At 35.0% G+C, this 14,624-nt stretch overlaps 1 protein-coding gene across 1 annotated transcript; it reads left to right on the forward strand.

Moving 5' to 3' along the window:
- The first annotated feature begins 8,187 nt into the window (after positions 1 to 8,187).
- On the forward strand, positions 8,188 to 10,644 carry LOC113238905. Its single transcript, XM_026475754.1, has 4 exons — positions 8,188 to 8,305; positions 8,395 to 8,590; positions 9,243 to 9,460; positions 9,944 to 10,644. Exons 1-4 carry the CDS (start codon positions 8,188 to 8,190, stop codon positions 10,642 to 10,644), a joined length of 1,233 nt encoding a protein of 410 aa, XP_026331539.1.
- Positions 10,645 to 14,624: the final 3,980 nt, after the last annotated feature.

Consider the following 14,624-nt stretch of genomic DNA (forward strand, 5'->3'; position numbering starts at 1 on the left):
ATAGTTAATTTGTATTATTATTAATACATATTTAAAGTATATTCTACCAAAAATATTAAACAATATTAACTGTTTAATTCGTAAAAAGAATTCTACTTGACTTAACAACTATTATTCTTACGCAGTTACTTTTTTCAATAATGCTATGTGAAGTTATATTTCTTAAGATTATTTTAGATTTTTTTAGAGAGAGAATTAAATTAAATAAAAATATGTAATTTAATTAAATTAACATTGTTATAAATATCATTAAATTTTCTCATAATTAAGTAAGTCAACTGACTGCAAAAAGAAAGCATGTACGAGCGCCCTCGCGAAGAAAAAAAACACAAACTTACGTCGTAACTCTACAAGAAAACAGTCGTATTCAATATGTACTTTACATATACCAACATTAACTTACAATTATATAGACGTCGGGTCCGCGCTAAAAAGTGTCCGAACTTATAGGGCGTTAAAATGGTATACAGAGCGTCATTCACGCTTAAGTCTTCGTTTGTTCGACTGACAGCGAAGCAAGCAAAATTAGACAGTACTGCGATGACAATTTAAATTCAACGTTTTAGCTTTTTCAAATTCCTGTACATGTCACTACGTTTAAATAGGTTGACTTGGGACATTTTTTTCGTGGTTTTTGTATTAGACCCGTCGTCCATTTATTTGTAAGTCAATGTATATACCAATGATTTTTTTTATATCAACTGAACTAAATAGAACGCCTTTAATTTTGTTTGTAAAAAAAATAAATTCTGCAATGAAGCCATTGTCCGAGCCGCTCGACCCGAGCAAAATGAACCGTATTAGTGCGGGAAATAATTTAATTCAAGCTGAGTTATACTACATAAACTCTTAAAGGCGCCTTCAAATTCTATATAAATATTGCAAGAAAAATAATAAAAGCGCGGCTGCAATGCCTCAGTGGCGCCACTGCCGCCGGTCTTTTATAAGAGTCTAATTTGAAGGCGCCCTGAAGCTCTAAGTGACAATGCAAAGTCAAAGTCAAAGTCAAAGATTATTTATTCCATAGGTAAAATAAATTTACACTTGAAAACGTCACATTTAAACTACTGCTCGTTCTCCTCCCTCCCTGAGAAGAACGAGCAAGAAACTCTAGGGATTGCTCTTTTCAAATAAACTTAAATGCTATGTAATACACTTTGAATCAAATTTGTGTGGATTCTGGAGCCGTGTCGTCTTTCCATACATTTATCTAACACGTAGTCTTCAATTTTGTAATATGATTTTTCGATCAAAATATTTTTAATGTAGTTTTTAAACTTAGGAAATGATAAACTTAATATATGCTCCGGAATCTTATTGTAAAAACGTATGCAGTTCCCTATAAAAAAGTTGTTTACCTTCGTTAAACAAAATCGTGGTACCATGAGTTTCGATTTAGCTCTAAGGTTAATATTAATTACTACGAGACAACTACTACGAGAGGTGTTGCTACTAAAAATTTGCATTTGTACATCATCATCATCAACCCATTTATACGTTCCACTGCTGGGTACGGGTGTCCTTTCAGGCGAGGTCGAGGTTTGGGCCATAGTCTGCCACATTGGCCCAATGCAATTGGACAGTGCCACACGTTTCATCAAATATTAAATTTCATGGTCTTCGTTTTATTTAAGATGCTATATATGCTCCCACTGGGCTACCGTCGACAATATGTACTAGAAGGCAACTGACACAAAGAAATCCCATTATTAAAAGAACAAACACTACGAAACAAAGTTATGCCTTGATGGTTATTGTGAAATTACCTCGAATATTTTTATTTTTTATCTTGCCCATTACGTTGGAAGGGGTCGGAAATTTTCATAACACCTTGTTTAACAGCTGCTTAGGTGCTGCAGTTAATTGTTCCTTCCCTTTTATTTTTTATTTTACGACCCGAGTTTATTTCGGCCCTTTATTACTTCGATGTTCCTTTTGCGAAATTTTAGAATTACACCGATTTTATTTGGCCTTTACATTTTTTTAATGTGTTGGACGATTTTGGTCTTAGTAACAATTATTCCTAACGATACAATGTTCTTTATTTGAATTTGTTCGCCGTTGTTCGTCATCCAGACACAATTTTGTAATTGAAGGACAATCTATTGGTAAACACACACTTACTGCTACTTGGGAGACTCCTGTGTCCATTAATAAACTAAAGGAGTTTGAGAACACGTGTCTAATCTTTATGAGTATTTTTTTTTGTATTAATGATTAATTACTTAATTGTCGTAGCATCAGTGGATTTTCATACGTAAATATAGACTGTATACCAACAGCGACTTGACATAATTGTATGGGTGTACTGCCTTTTAAATATTCAAAGCAAAACTTGACATAGCATTTTGCTTAATGAATCAACTTAGGTTTATTTCAGAGAACCGTTTTGCAAACAAACCGTTTTCAAACCTTTGTGTTTTTCATTATCTACATACATAAAAATGTATGTTTGTATGCAGCTTGGCCCCGTGTGTTTAATTATTATTCATTCTATTGTGCTGAAACTTTCATGCTCGCTAACGTTACTAAAATGTTACAACTATTTTAAAATATGGTATACAGCTCTGGGGCTGCACCGCAAAGACCAACAAAAATATTTCCAGACGTTTCCAGATTACAGTACTTAGGAATATTGTAAATGTTCTTTGGTGGGTACGAAACGAAGACCTCCATTGAGACCTGGAAATTAAATTCGTAGCGAAGACAGAATTACGCCGATGCTCACCAGCGCAGGTTTCACCCCCACGTGTACGTCAAAGCCATGCAGCTCTTTGACCATACTGGGGGCCCAAAAAGGCCGCCTTGGCCGAATCATAACATGATCTAATTGACAACTATTGAGGCCCTCTGATAACACAAGACGTTTAAAACTGATAAAACAATTTGAACTATTGTAGTGTTAGTGGATGATTAAAATAAAGAATGCCAGTGACACTGAACAAAAAGATCATTAGATAACATTATCTTCGCCTTAATAGATAATAAGAAAATTACCAGTGCGTGAATTCTTAGTTTACTTGTTTTATTTACTACATTAAAAGAAATATAAATTACTTACTAGTCTCGTATTTGGATTGCAGATTGTAGTGTATTTATATTACTTTACTGGTTCTTTATAAATAAATGAAGAAAATAGTTGACCAGGTGTTTTCTAAATGTATACAATTGAAAAGGCAGCACTTTAAGCACTGCGTCGCAATAATTCTGCAACGGAATGGTTAAGCTATGTCGGAACGTAAGGGAGCCGTCGAGTTGAAACACCCTTATCATTGATTTATAAAAGGGGTTTTTACAAAGTCTACTGACCATTAGCATATCTATACCAAAGTGGCAGCAATATTTTGTATAAGATCGGACTTGGGCCTGGTAGTTTGGTAAATCTCCTGAAGTGAAATTTTGCTTGATCTCCGAAATAATATTGTTGCGTTTTAATGCTGCAGACTCTATTGTGTTCGAAGTTCATGTTAGACTCAGTGTTCGTTTCATGTAACGAATATTCGGCCATAACGTGTAGGAAGTTAGCTTTTAGTTCCTAAGTTTTCAGCTCAACCACATTTGATTTGCTTCAATTGGTGACAGCTTTGACAACAAGATTCAAAACGTTCATTCTCTATTGTTTATTCCCTTTGTATTACTCAAATACCAACTATTAGTCCAGAAAAAGAAGATTGTTAACAGAATTATTCAAATTAAAATTCAAATATATTTATTCGTCAACATATGTTACAGTAGATACATTGAAATACACGGTGATAAATAAATTTATGGTGACCCCTCTATGCTGCGCCTTAAGGTATACGAAGTAAATAAGTAAATGAGTATAAGGAACACAAGAATTATATATATTTTATAAAGTTCTTAACTGATATTAGCATGTCTGACACCACTATATTCACTACGTTGTCAACATACAAATAAATATTATGATTCTATACGCTAAAAATATTTTCATAAAAATAATGATTAAAAATATCAAATTACTTACTAGGATTCAAATACTCATCGATAGAATAAAATGTTTCATTAACAAGGTATTCAAATAAACTTCTTTTAAATGTCACAATATCCTTAATGGTCCTTTACGTCAGATGAAAAATTATTACTTTATATTATATAATTATCTTTGATATGAAGTATAGCTGTCTTAAAATATTTGTATCGTCGGTTGCTCGCTCAGAAACTCTGAAATCTAGTTGTAAAGGTTAACAATAACTCCGTAGGAATGAAGTTTATCACATAAATACCAAACTCGTCCCTCACAAATCTATAATCTAAATGCGTATAAGAGCAGGATGTAGGGGAATACTCACCACTAGTATTATAAGAAGGTTGAATAAATAAATAACAAAACACATTTTCTTTTATATTAACACTGCAATAATACACAACCAATTATGTATAATTAATCGTCGTACAAATACGTGATGTGTAAAAGAAATCGACTGCATATAAAAGTTTTATCTCTAATTTTCTAAGTAATTAAGCTTTATTAAGTGTTTTGAATGTCACTCAAACTTTGACGGGGATAAAATAATTTAATCGCGATAATTGTGGCTTTTCATAAATTGTGGTTCATATAAAGCCTTTTATTGCTTTGCTTTCAATTTGCTACTCACATCTCATGGATATGTAGCTGTTCATTTATGATATTGTCAGAAGAAATTTAACTTTTAAATCTTATTACGATACGTACGTAATATTGATAGTTATTACCATTATTACTGTTGATATTATTTTATTTATTTTATTTATTTATTTATTTTATCTTAGAGGGTACAAACAGCTTAAGTGCTATTACAATAGAAATTATATTAATAGTAGAAAAGCAAATAGTTCCCTACTGATAAATATTTAAGTAATAAAAATTGACACATTGCAAAACTCAGTACAAAAAATACATAAATACAATTCATTCTACTACAAACAAATACATAATAATATACAAATACATGTTATACAAACAAATTTATATTTATATTTAATAGTACTTGCTACCACTGCTACTTGCACAACTTAAATGTTAAAAAACGAACGCGACAATATATTCCTTGCGGACGCACTGCTAGTATTAAAAAGATCAAGATCAAAAAGGGTTGAAATTTTGTTAAAGTAGTTGCTTGCACGCCAAATAAATGAATTTTGTTTATAATTAGTTAGTGCGACAGGCAAGTGAATTGTAGTGATAGTACGAAGATGCTTTGTTGGAACCACTATGGAAATCTCAGATAGAAGTTCGGGGCAATCAATAAGGTTGGTAGTAATCTTAAGGAGATAGCTAATGTCTGCTATTTCACGTCGCAGCTGGAGGGGAAGAATATGGTGCCTTTTACAGATATCCAAATAATTACAGGAGAGGTATGGCTGATTAATTTTGTAGCACAAATACCGTAGAAATTTTTTCTGTACCCTTTCAATACGCGAAATATACGTGCCGTATCTTGGGTTCCAGATTTGTGAGGCGTATTCCAAACTACTACGCACAAGTGCACAATATAAAATCTTGAGTGTTTTTGCATCCTTAAAGTCTTGTGAACTACGCATCACAAATCCCAGTGCCCTAGTGGCTTTAGTGACTATAGTATCAATGTGCGTGTCAAAGAGCAGCTTGGAATCATGAACAACACCAAGATCTCTCACCGTAGATACCCTTTGCAATGTTTTTCCTTTTAGGACATAATCGAAATGGATGTCGTTCCGTTTCCGGCTAAAAGTGACGACACTACATTTTGAGGTATTCAGGTCCAACTCACTGCACACACAATAATAATCTTCAAGGCGAACAAGATCGGCCTGTAAATTTTCCGCATCAGATACACTGGTTATTTTAGCGTAGATTTTCATGTCATCCGCGAAACACAACAATTGAGATGAGCGAAGGGACAGACCAACGTCATTCACAAAGACCACAAATAGAAGCGGCCCCAGTAATGATCCTTGAGGGACACCACTAGGGACAGTTACCCAGCTGGAGATATAATTGTTGATAACAACTGCTTGTGACCGGTTATGGATGTACGAAGAGAACCATCTGAGTAAATCACCCCTAATGCCAATATTGGCAAGTTTTCGCAAAAGGATAGAATGCCTGATTCGATCGAAGGCCTTGCTGTAGTCCGTGTAAACGACGTCAACCTGAAATCCCTCACTCATTGCATCAGTTACAAAGTTATTAAGTAGTGCCAGATTAGAAACAGTGCAACGTCCTTTAAGGAAACCATGCTGCGACGGACTAAAGTATCGACTCAAAGCTACGTATAGCTGATTGTACACAATCTTTTCAAACACTTTAGCTACAATACAAAGCTTAGAGATCGGCCTATAGTTAGTAATGTCCTGTTTTGGACCCCTCTTGTGTACAGGAGTTATATAAGCACGCTTCCAGATCATTGGTACTGAATGCTCATCAATTGAGCGTTTGAATAGAAGACAGAGAGGTAAGCCAAGCGATTTAGCACAACCAATCAAAAATGCACCAGGCATATTATCGGGACCCGCTGACTTCGAAGCATCCAAATTCGCTAACAGTTTTTCAACGTCAGCAGGACTAAATATTATTTTAGATATGTCAGAGACACAAGAAGTAGTGACTAGTGAGGAGTCATATAGATCCGGCAACCCAGCAGTACCATTATCTGTTGCAGTAAGAAAGGTAGAGTAAAAATATGAGGAGAAAGCATTACAGATAGTTTCCCCTGAATTAAACAAATGGTCACCGCTATTCATGCTGGACGGTATAGCATTAGATTTCGACTTTGATTTAATAAAGGACCAGAAATGTTTTGGATTATTGCTAATGGAATTTTCAATGGACTTAATATAGGCAGCATAACAATCTTTTTCTACGATTCTAGCTCGTTTACGTAACATTTTGAAAGACTCCTCATCAGATCTATTTCCATAAGTTTTAAATTTATGATGGTACTTAGATTTCTCCTTTAGAATTTTTATTAAGGCTGGAGAGTACCATTTTGGATGAGACTTGCTTGTTATTATTTTCACCGGAATGTAATTGTCACGAAGCACATCCATAGTCCTATAAAAATATTCAACGCAGTCGTCCAGAGATTTAGAGGAAAAAACCTGGATCCAGTCAATTTTTAGAATTTCAGTATTGATAGATTTATAGTCAGCTCGGTTGTACAAAAACTTTTTATGTGGGGCGTTATTCAACTTAGCTACATCAGCGTAATCAACTTCAATTACCAAAGCACCGTGATGGCGGTCTATCGGTACAAGTGCCTCGGAACTACAATCACGAACAACAGCGGTATCGTTACTCAAAACAAGATCCAAAATACGTCCATACCAGTTTTTAATACCGTTATATTGTTTAAGATTTAATAAATTAATTTCATCAACAATCAATATCTCGTCATTAGAACTGAGATTATTAGGGTCAAAAAAAATAATCGCCAACCGTCGAGGGATTCCATTCGATTCCACTAAGGTTAAAATCACCGACTATTAAATATTTATCATTGGGAGAACCCAGCATAATGTCACCAACTGACGACCAAAAATAAGACAATTGTTGGGAGAATGAAAAACCCAAGCGCTGTTCACACAAATACAGTACACATAGGTGGAGCTTCACCGGCCTCGCGCCTTGATTTTTAAAAGTAATAGTTACCCACACATCCTCAGCACTCGAATGGAAGGTTAGCTGCGGAGTGACAGTCAGTGCACGGTGAACCGCGATTAGTACACCTCCTCCCAGGGATTGGCCGGTTACTGAGTACTCACGGTCTCGCCTAAAAACTATGTACCGCTCATCCACAATTTCTGTATCCAAAATACCATCCAGAAGCCAGGATTCAGTTATAGCTATAATATCGTATGAATTTAGACAGATATTACGAAAAAAAGTTGATGTTTTAGTGCGAAGGCCCCGCGCATTCTGATAATAAATACTTAAAGGTTTAGAATTAGCCATTGGACATTAAATACAGTGAAATTATTGAATAAAAATAATCTAAGTTTACCCCTAATGTTTAATGAAGTTTCTATACAATAAATAAAGGTATGTAAAAAAAAGGTATGTATTATGTTACACAAATGCAAAAACTACGAATATGCAGCTCAATTGCGTCCCTACATAATTTTCCTTGCAGGGGTATTCCACAAGGAGCGGTCGTGTAACCCACGTTATTATCTTCAAATAAAAGACAAGAAGTAATCAAAGCAATGGTTGTCGAATCAATACGCAAGTTTGGCTTGGACCACTGTGATCTACCGACAATGATTTGGAACGTTAAAAAGCTCCTAAGACTACTGGCTCTTAATATTGACAAGAGAGACGAACGTACGTATTTAATTGACTTTATTAATATAATAATGTGTAAAAAGTCATTGCAACCCATAGGTTCATTATTAGAATTAAACTTTTCGCAGCCATCTCAGTCTTCTTGTACATTTGGATGGTGTTTACGTCTCTTTGCTTCTTCTACATCTACTGCTTCTGCACAACCTGGTTCATCTTCTGGCACTGTCCAGAGCACGGCGAGAGCCTCTATGCCATTCTTATACTCTCTATGAGTATATGCAGCTGGTGTGCTATTAACAAACAGCTGTTTATGTGTTATTATCGGTATGTATTGCAGTATTTGCAGTAAATGATTATTAAAAATAATAATGTATATTATATATTTCTATTTATAAATTACATATATGAAATGTTTGCTTTTAGTGTAATGTTGCACCAATGATTGTACGGAAACCTTTGCCTTACTTCATCATCATCATCAACCCATTTATACGTCCCACTGCTGGGTCTCCTTTCGGACGAGGGATTAGGCCAAAGTCCGCCACTTGGCCCAATGCGGGTTAGGGAATTCACTCGTTTTTTCGAGGGTTGCGAACATTCTTCAACGTGCAGGTTTCGTCACGACCTTTTCCTTCATCGAAAAGTTCATGATAAATTTCAAATCATATTTCGCACATAAATTCGAAGAAACTCAAAGGTACGAGCCCGAATTCGAACCCACAACCCTTTGCTTGAGAGACAGTAGGTCAAACCATTAGGCTACCACGGCCTCCTTACTTGTTTAGATTGTTGATTGTTTTGTTTTGTTCATGAAGAAAAGAGAACATATACACAGAATCAAATCGGTTGAGATTTTATTTTTCCTATGTTGGCCTTGTTGTGAATCACATTCAGGATTATTTTTATTTAATAGCTTAGCTGTAACTGTTTCGCCATCTAGTGCGAGAATCTTATTATCTGTATTTAAACTTCCCAGGGAGGAAATAAGGATAATTGTTGAAAACTGCCTCTCATGCTACTCTTGGCCGCTTCCGAACAGCCGCTTCGCTTGCAACGTCGTGCAGAATCTCAGGGTCGTCAAAAAGAGAGCCATCATTTTCTGGATTATTATAATGGGAAATGGTGTGATCTATATCGTCAAAACTCTTTTGAAACCTGGAAGGCACTATCCTGAGGATGTTTTCGTCTTTTACGGTATTTTTTTCATACTGATGTAGATATGTAAATAACTACCACAGAAGTAATTTTGTGGTAGTACATTAGTTCAGGTACAGTAAGAATATTTATTATAATTTCCTTTAGTGATGAGGGAAACCTGCATGTGGTAGAAAGTTTTTGAAAATCATAAATTATAACCCAAACAAAAATTTTCTCGATTATTTAATTTAGAAACTATTCCATTCAAATTCACTTTGTTTTTAAATAAAATAATTTTTTATATCGTTTTTCGAAAGTTACGAGTTGAATTTTCGTTCACATGTATGTGTGGAAAATGTCATGTTTCTTTTTAAAATTTAGATTTTAGGATATTTTGATAACCCTGAAACTCTTTTAAGTTCAAAAATGTATGTTGATTTGACGTCTAATTTTGCTGGTAATAGGTAAAAAATCTAAAGTTTCCACGGGTGCTAAATAATTAAAAAATCAGTTGGGCTAATAAAAACCTTTGTCCCACAGCACTGCGCCCAATGGATGTTTCACCGAACTACGAAATCAACTTTTTCGTCCAAGCGATTGCAATTTTATTTGCATGCTTTTTACCAGCTTGTGTTACTGTTTTCTTCATTATTGTTACTGGTTATATTGAAGCACAAACGTTAGCACTCAGCGAAGAATTGACAAACATCTTGAATGACGCAATTGAACATTATAAAAGGAATACAGATAAAGAATCAAGGCCTATCAATGTAAACGAAAAACGGAAAATTGCAAATGCTTATGTGCAGAAGCAACTCGAGAATATAATCAAAATTCATACGACTAATTTAAATTTACTCAGACAGGTCAAGTGTATATTTGGAAAGCCTATTGCAATTGAGTTCACGTTAGTTATTATTGCTGTGACAGTAGAATTATTAGGAGGACTAGAAAATACTTGGTTACAAATGCCATATACTTTGATCATAGTAGCGATCGATTGTCTGATAGGACAGAGGGTTATGGATGCTAGTACGACATTTGAGCAAGCGGTTTACAATTGTAAATGGGAAAATTTTGATGCCACCAATAGAAAGATTGTATTGCTAATGTTGCAAAATTCTCAAAAAACAATGAAACTATCGGTTGGAGGTGTAATTACGCCGAGTTTTGAAAGCTTCATGTCGGTTATTAAGTTTATATATTCTGCCTATAATGCGCTGCATTCTACGGTGGGATAGAATTTAGTTTTTGAAGTAAACGTACAAAAATTAGTTGTATTTGTAGCTGCACTGGTAGGCGTATTTTGTCCTAGGTTCAATTCGTGAATAGTAGGAGCAACAAAAAGAAGTAATTATAGCCAAGGTGACTTATTCAACACTTTAGCACTGACACCAGAAATTTTATTAGTTGATGTCGCTTATTAGACAATAGTGTATTAATTCATAAAATGTATTCTTTCATAATCGATGAATAACTAATTACTCACTTCTCGTGAAAGATTATTAAAATTTATGTTAGGTTAAATTTTGTAACAGACATCTAAACGATTACCAAATATATTTAAAAATAAAAGAAAAAGCACAATTTCATATTTTGTCCAGGATTAACGCACAAAAAGTTTGTTTTATTTCATATTAAGTAGATTTCAATTGTTTCTTACAATATTCTAAGCATTTGTGCATGCATTCGATTCGTATACTTTCCGAATACGAGACTATGCAAGTCTAGAAACTAAAAGTCTCGAACCCACTTCGAATGTTGCTTGTGCACTAAGTTCCATTCGAATCTGAGAAAATACGAAAATCGCTTATACACCTAGAGATAACATGATCCCTGTGACATTTCGCACCGTTATTTTTCGGATTCGGAACTGGAGGTCTACTCTCGATCTCCGCCTGACATCCGTCCGAAACAATTACTGCCAAATAAGATTTGGTACGAATCGGATGTGGTGCGCAAACGCTCTTACGACGGTTTTATTGACTTGTAGTAAATAAAATTTTACGTTCAGGAATTAACATTAAGAGAAGTTAACTACTATTTTTCAAAATTTTCATCTAAATACCTATATTTAATTTGGCGGACATGGCCTCCTCAATCTCCGTTGTGAAGAAATATCTGATATCCTATAATTTCATGAGAAGCAATTTAAAATTCACTCGGTATTTGAAACCACTTTTATTGCAAGTCTAGATTTGAACATTGATGGTAGAAGAGCAATTAGTGTCTAAAGGCAAACGCAGGAAACAAATTCTACCACTGTCATGCAATGGCGTAGTCTGGCAGGATATTAACCGTTTGACGGTTCCATCGAAGTTAGAATGGAAAATAAATCAAAGAAAGCCTCTCTTGTATTCCCAGGGATAGACTGATGCGCTTGGTAATGTTATTTTCGTGTTCGAATAAATATGTTTCAAAAAGCGCTATTCTTTTATTTTTATTATAATTATCAATATGTTATTATAAATAGGTTGACTACCCCTTATCCTTAAAACTTTAAAAAATTTGAAATATGAAGAGTTTTTACAATTACTCTACTTCGAGGCCTAAAAAATGAACTTGATTTCGTACAATAAATGTCACACTTCAGGTTATTAGTAATATACGGTTACGGTTAATTTTATTTTGCTGTAGTAAGACGTGATAGTTCTAATTATTTTCTTGATGTGGTAAATCGTATTATGACATTTTATTGTATTTGACGGCGCGTCGATTAGTTTGTGTCTATTAGAGTGAGATGTGCTACCTGTCTCACTCTGACGTAACGCACAGCACTGGTGCAATTCAAACAGATAGCATCAACTGTCACCTGTCACGATAAAGGTTAGGGCGCGAATTCTCCCGTCAGAAAAGAAAGGAGAACAATCATCCGTCGACATCCTGTCCTAGCATCACGTGTTGTGCGGAACGTCTTACTAAATCGTTAAATTAAGTATCAATTACTGGAATACGAAGCTTATTTTTGTAAAATCTCATTGTACTCGATTAGGAAAGTGATTATAAATCAATAGTGGGACCAATTGTGTTTTAACCTCCTCGCCCGATAACCCACGTTCTGAGTAAATGAGAATGGCATCCAAAGAGGGAGATGATACTGTACCCGTGCCTTTATATTTTTAAGACAGTTAGTTACCAACACCTAAACAATAAACATCAATAACAACATTTTAAGAGATATGGAGCGAGCATTTCTCTACGTGATCGAATCAGAAATGAGGAGATCCGTAGAAGAACGAAAGTCACCGACATAGCTTGAAGGATTAGCAAGTTGAAGTGGCAGTGGGCAGGGCACATAGCTCGCAGAACTGACGGCCTTTAGGGCAGAAAGGTTTTCGAATGGAGACCACGAACCGGAAGGCGTTCAGTGGGACGGCCCCTTACTAGATGGACGGATGACCTGGTAAGGGCGACGGGTTACCGATGGATGCACGTCGCGTCCGATCGGCTGGTCTGGAAATCTTTGGGGGACGCCTATGTTCAGCAGTGGACGTCTTCCGGCTGATATGATGATTGACATTTTATATTTAACATTATACATATTTAAAACATTTCCAACACTTCATTTTAAGTTTTTATTTACAATTAAACAACATTTACACTTTCTAGCATTTATTAATTCCCTAATTTACTAATATCGCTTACCGCGTCGCGATCACAAGGTAACATCCTGTATGGACAGAGTATTCTGCGCTTACAAATAATGAACGCCTTTCAAGCATCTTTTTTATCACAGTTGCACGTAAATAATATGATTGCATGATAACTTGACTATAATGCCCAGACATTTGGTTGGCCATGGTCGGTAATGGGACGAAAAAAGGCCTAGGGGCCTACTATGACCTCTTAGAGCAATCCTATTTAAGCCTGTAAGTTGGATTGCCTGTCAAATTCGTACTATGACCTCACAAAAACAATTCACTGTCCACGCAGTATAACCTTCCCATTCGAAATCCGTTCACCTTTTCTTTCATAGCAAAATCGTATCATGACGTGTTATTTTTTTATTTTTTTTTAAGTTTAGTAAAACTATTCTATTTTCAGTTTCATAATTTTTATTAGCTATATAGCCAATTGTTAATAAATAGTTCATAATCTTTAAAGTATTGTTAATAAATTATTGGCATGAATGTTATTATGTCTTGCAATTTTTAAATGGAATTTTTATTATTTTAATAATTTTACTGACCATAAATTGTAAAATAACTATTAAATAGTGCCAAATTTGACTAATGCATTCAATGAAAATGTGCGAAAACAAGATACGTTCCGCTTATGTTATCAAATTACAAACTCACCTTATTAATTTCAATGATAATGACTAGACATGACATGTAATTTTATCGTACGACAAATTTGAAAGTGTGATTGAAAAGTTGCCGATAGCCCAAAACAACGTAATAATTAATAATAAAATTAATAAAAAATATAATTATTATCATTTTGAACACAATCGGTTAATAGTGATTGAACGCTCCCAGGATAGTACATCTGTCTATTTCTTTCATATGATTTAGTATGTACTTCCATCTCGCTCTTGTTAGATGTCAGCGAGTCAGTCAGAGACAACAATTAACGTTTAAAAAGTAAAACTCATCATCCTGTCAGGCTATTCCCGTTGAACTTTGTGTAGGCCATGGTAAGAATTTAAGCAAATCAGTTTTACCACGTCAAGTGAATTGCATGGAAGTTGGCTGGCTGCTTATAAACTCATAGTAGGCCGCCTGTAGGCTGCGGTCATACTATTTACGTGTAGGTGTGATGAAAAACATTGTGTTTCACGGGCGGTACGGGAATTACGAACTTCGACTCCAAAAGTCCTGAGACATGAGACTTGTCGACTTATGTCTCAGGGTGATTGCCGCTGTGGCAGCGTCTCTCAGATCTTTGCGATTTAAAGCAACCAGTCCATAGCACTACAACTGCTATGGACAGGCGTGTCGCTTAATGGCAGGCCCACGACTTGTTCGTCCGGTCATTATCTATCATAAAAAAACCCGACGCGAGTTAAGACACGAATTAATGCAATATTTATTTTATAATTTGAAGATCAGACTTGTCATGGCATTGGTACAAATTTGTGTTCTCTCTATTAGATACATTTTATTTTCAAAAAGACTTTTCAGGTCGCCCAAACATAATTCGCGACCAATGGATTCTATCTATTTCTATGGAAGATTATATTGCTAATGTTGCAAAATTTTCAAAAAATAACGAAGCT

The sequence above is a fragment of the Hyposmocoma kahamanoa genome, unplaced genomic scaffold, assembly GCF_003589595.1.
Source record: "Hyposmocoma kahamanoa isolate Upper Pololo Valley unplaced genomic scaffold, ASM358959v1 98788, whole genome shotgun sequence".
NCBI lineage: Eukaryota > Metazoa > Arthropoda > Insecta > Lepidoptera > Cosmopterigidae > Hyposmocoma > Hyposmocoma kahamanoa.

Coding starts and splice junctions, on each gene's coding strand:
- LOC113238905 (XM_026475754.1), top strand. CDS start 8,188: ATGGTTGTCGAATCAATACGCAAGTTTGGCTTGGACCACTGTGATCTA. Junction 8,591..9,242: donor CTGTTTATGTGTTATTATCG/GTATGTATTGCA, acceptor TAAACTTCCCAG/GGAGGAAATAAGGATAATTG. Junction 9,461..9,943: donor GGATGTTTTCGTCTTTTACG/GTATTTTTTTCA, acceptor TTTGTCCCACAG/CACTGCGCCCAATGGATGTT.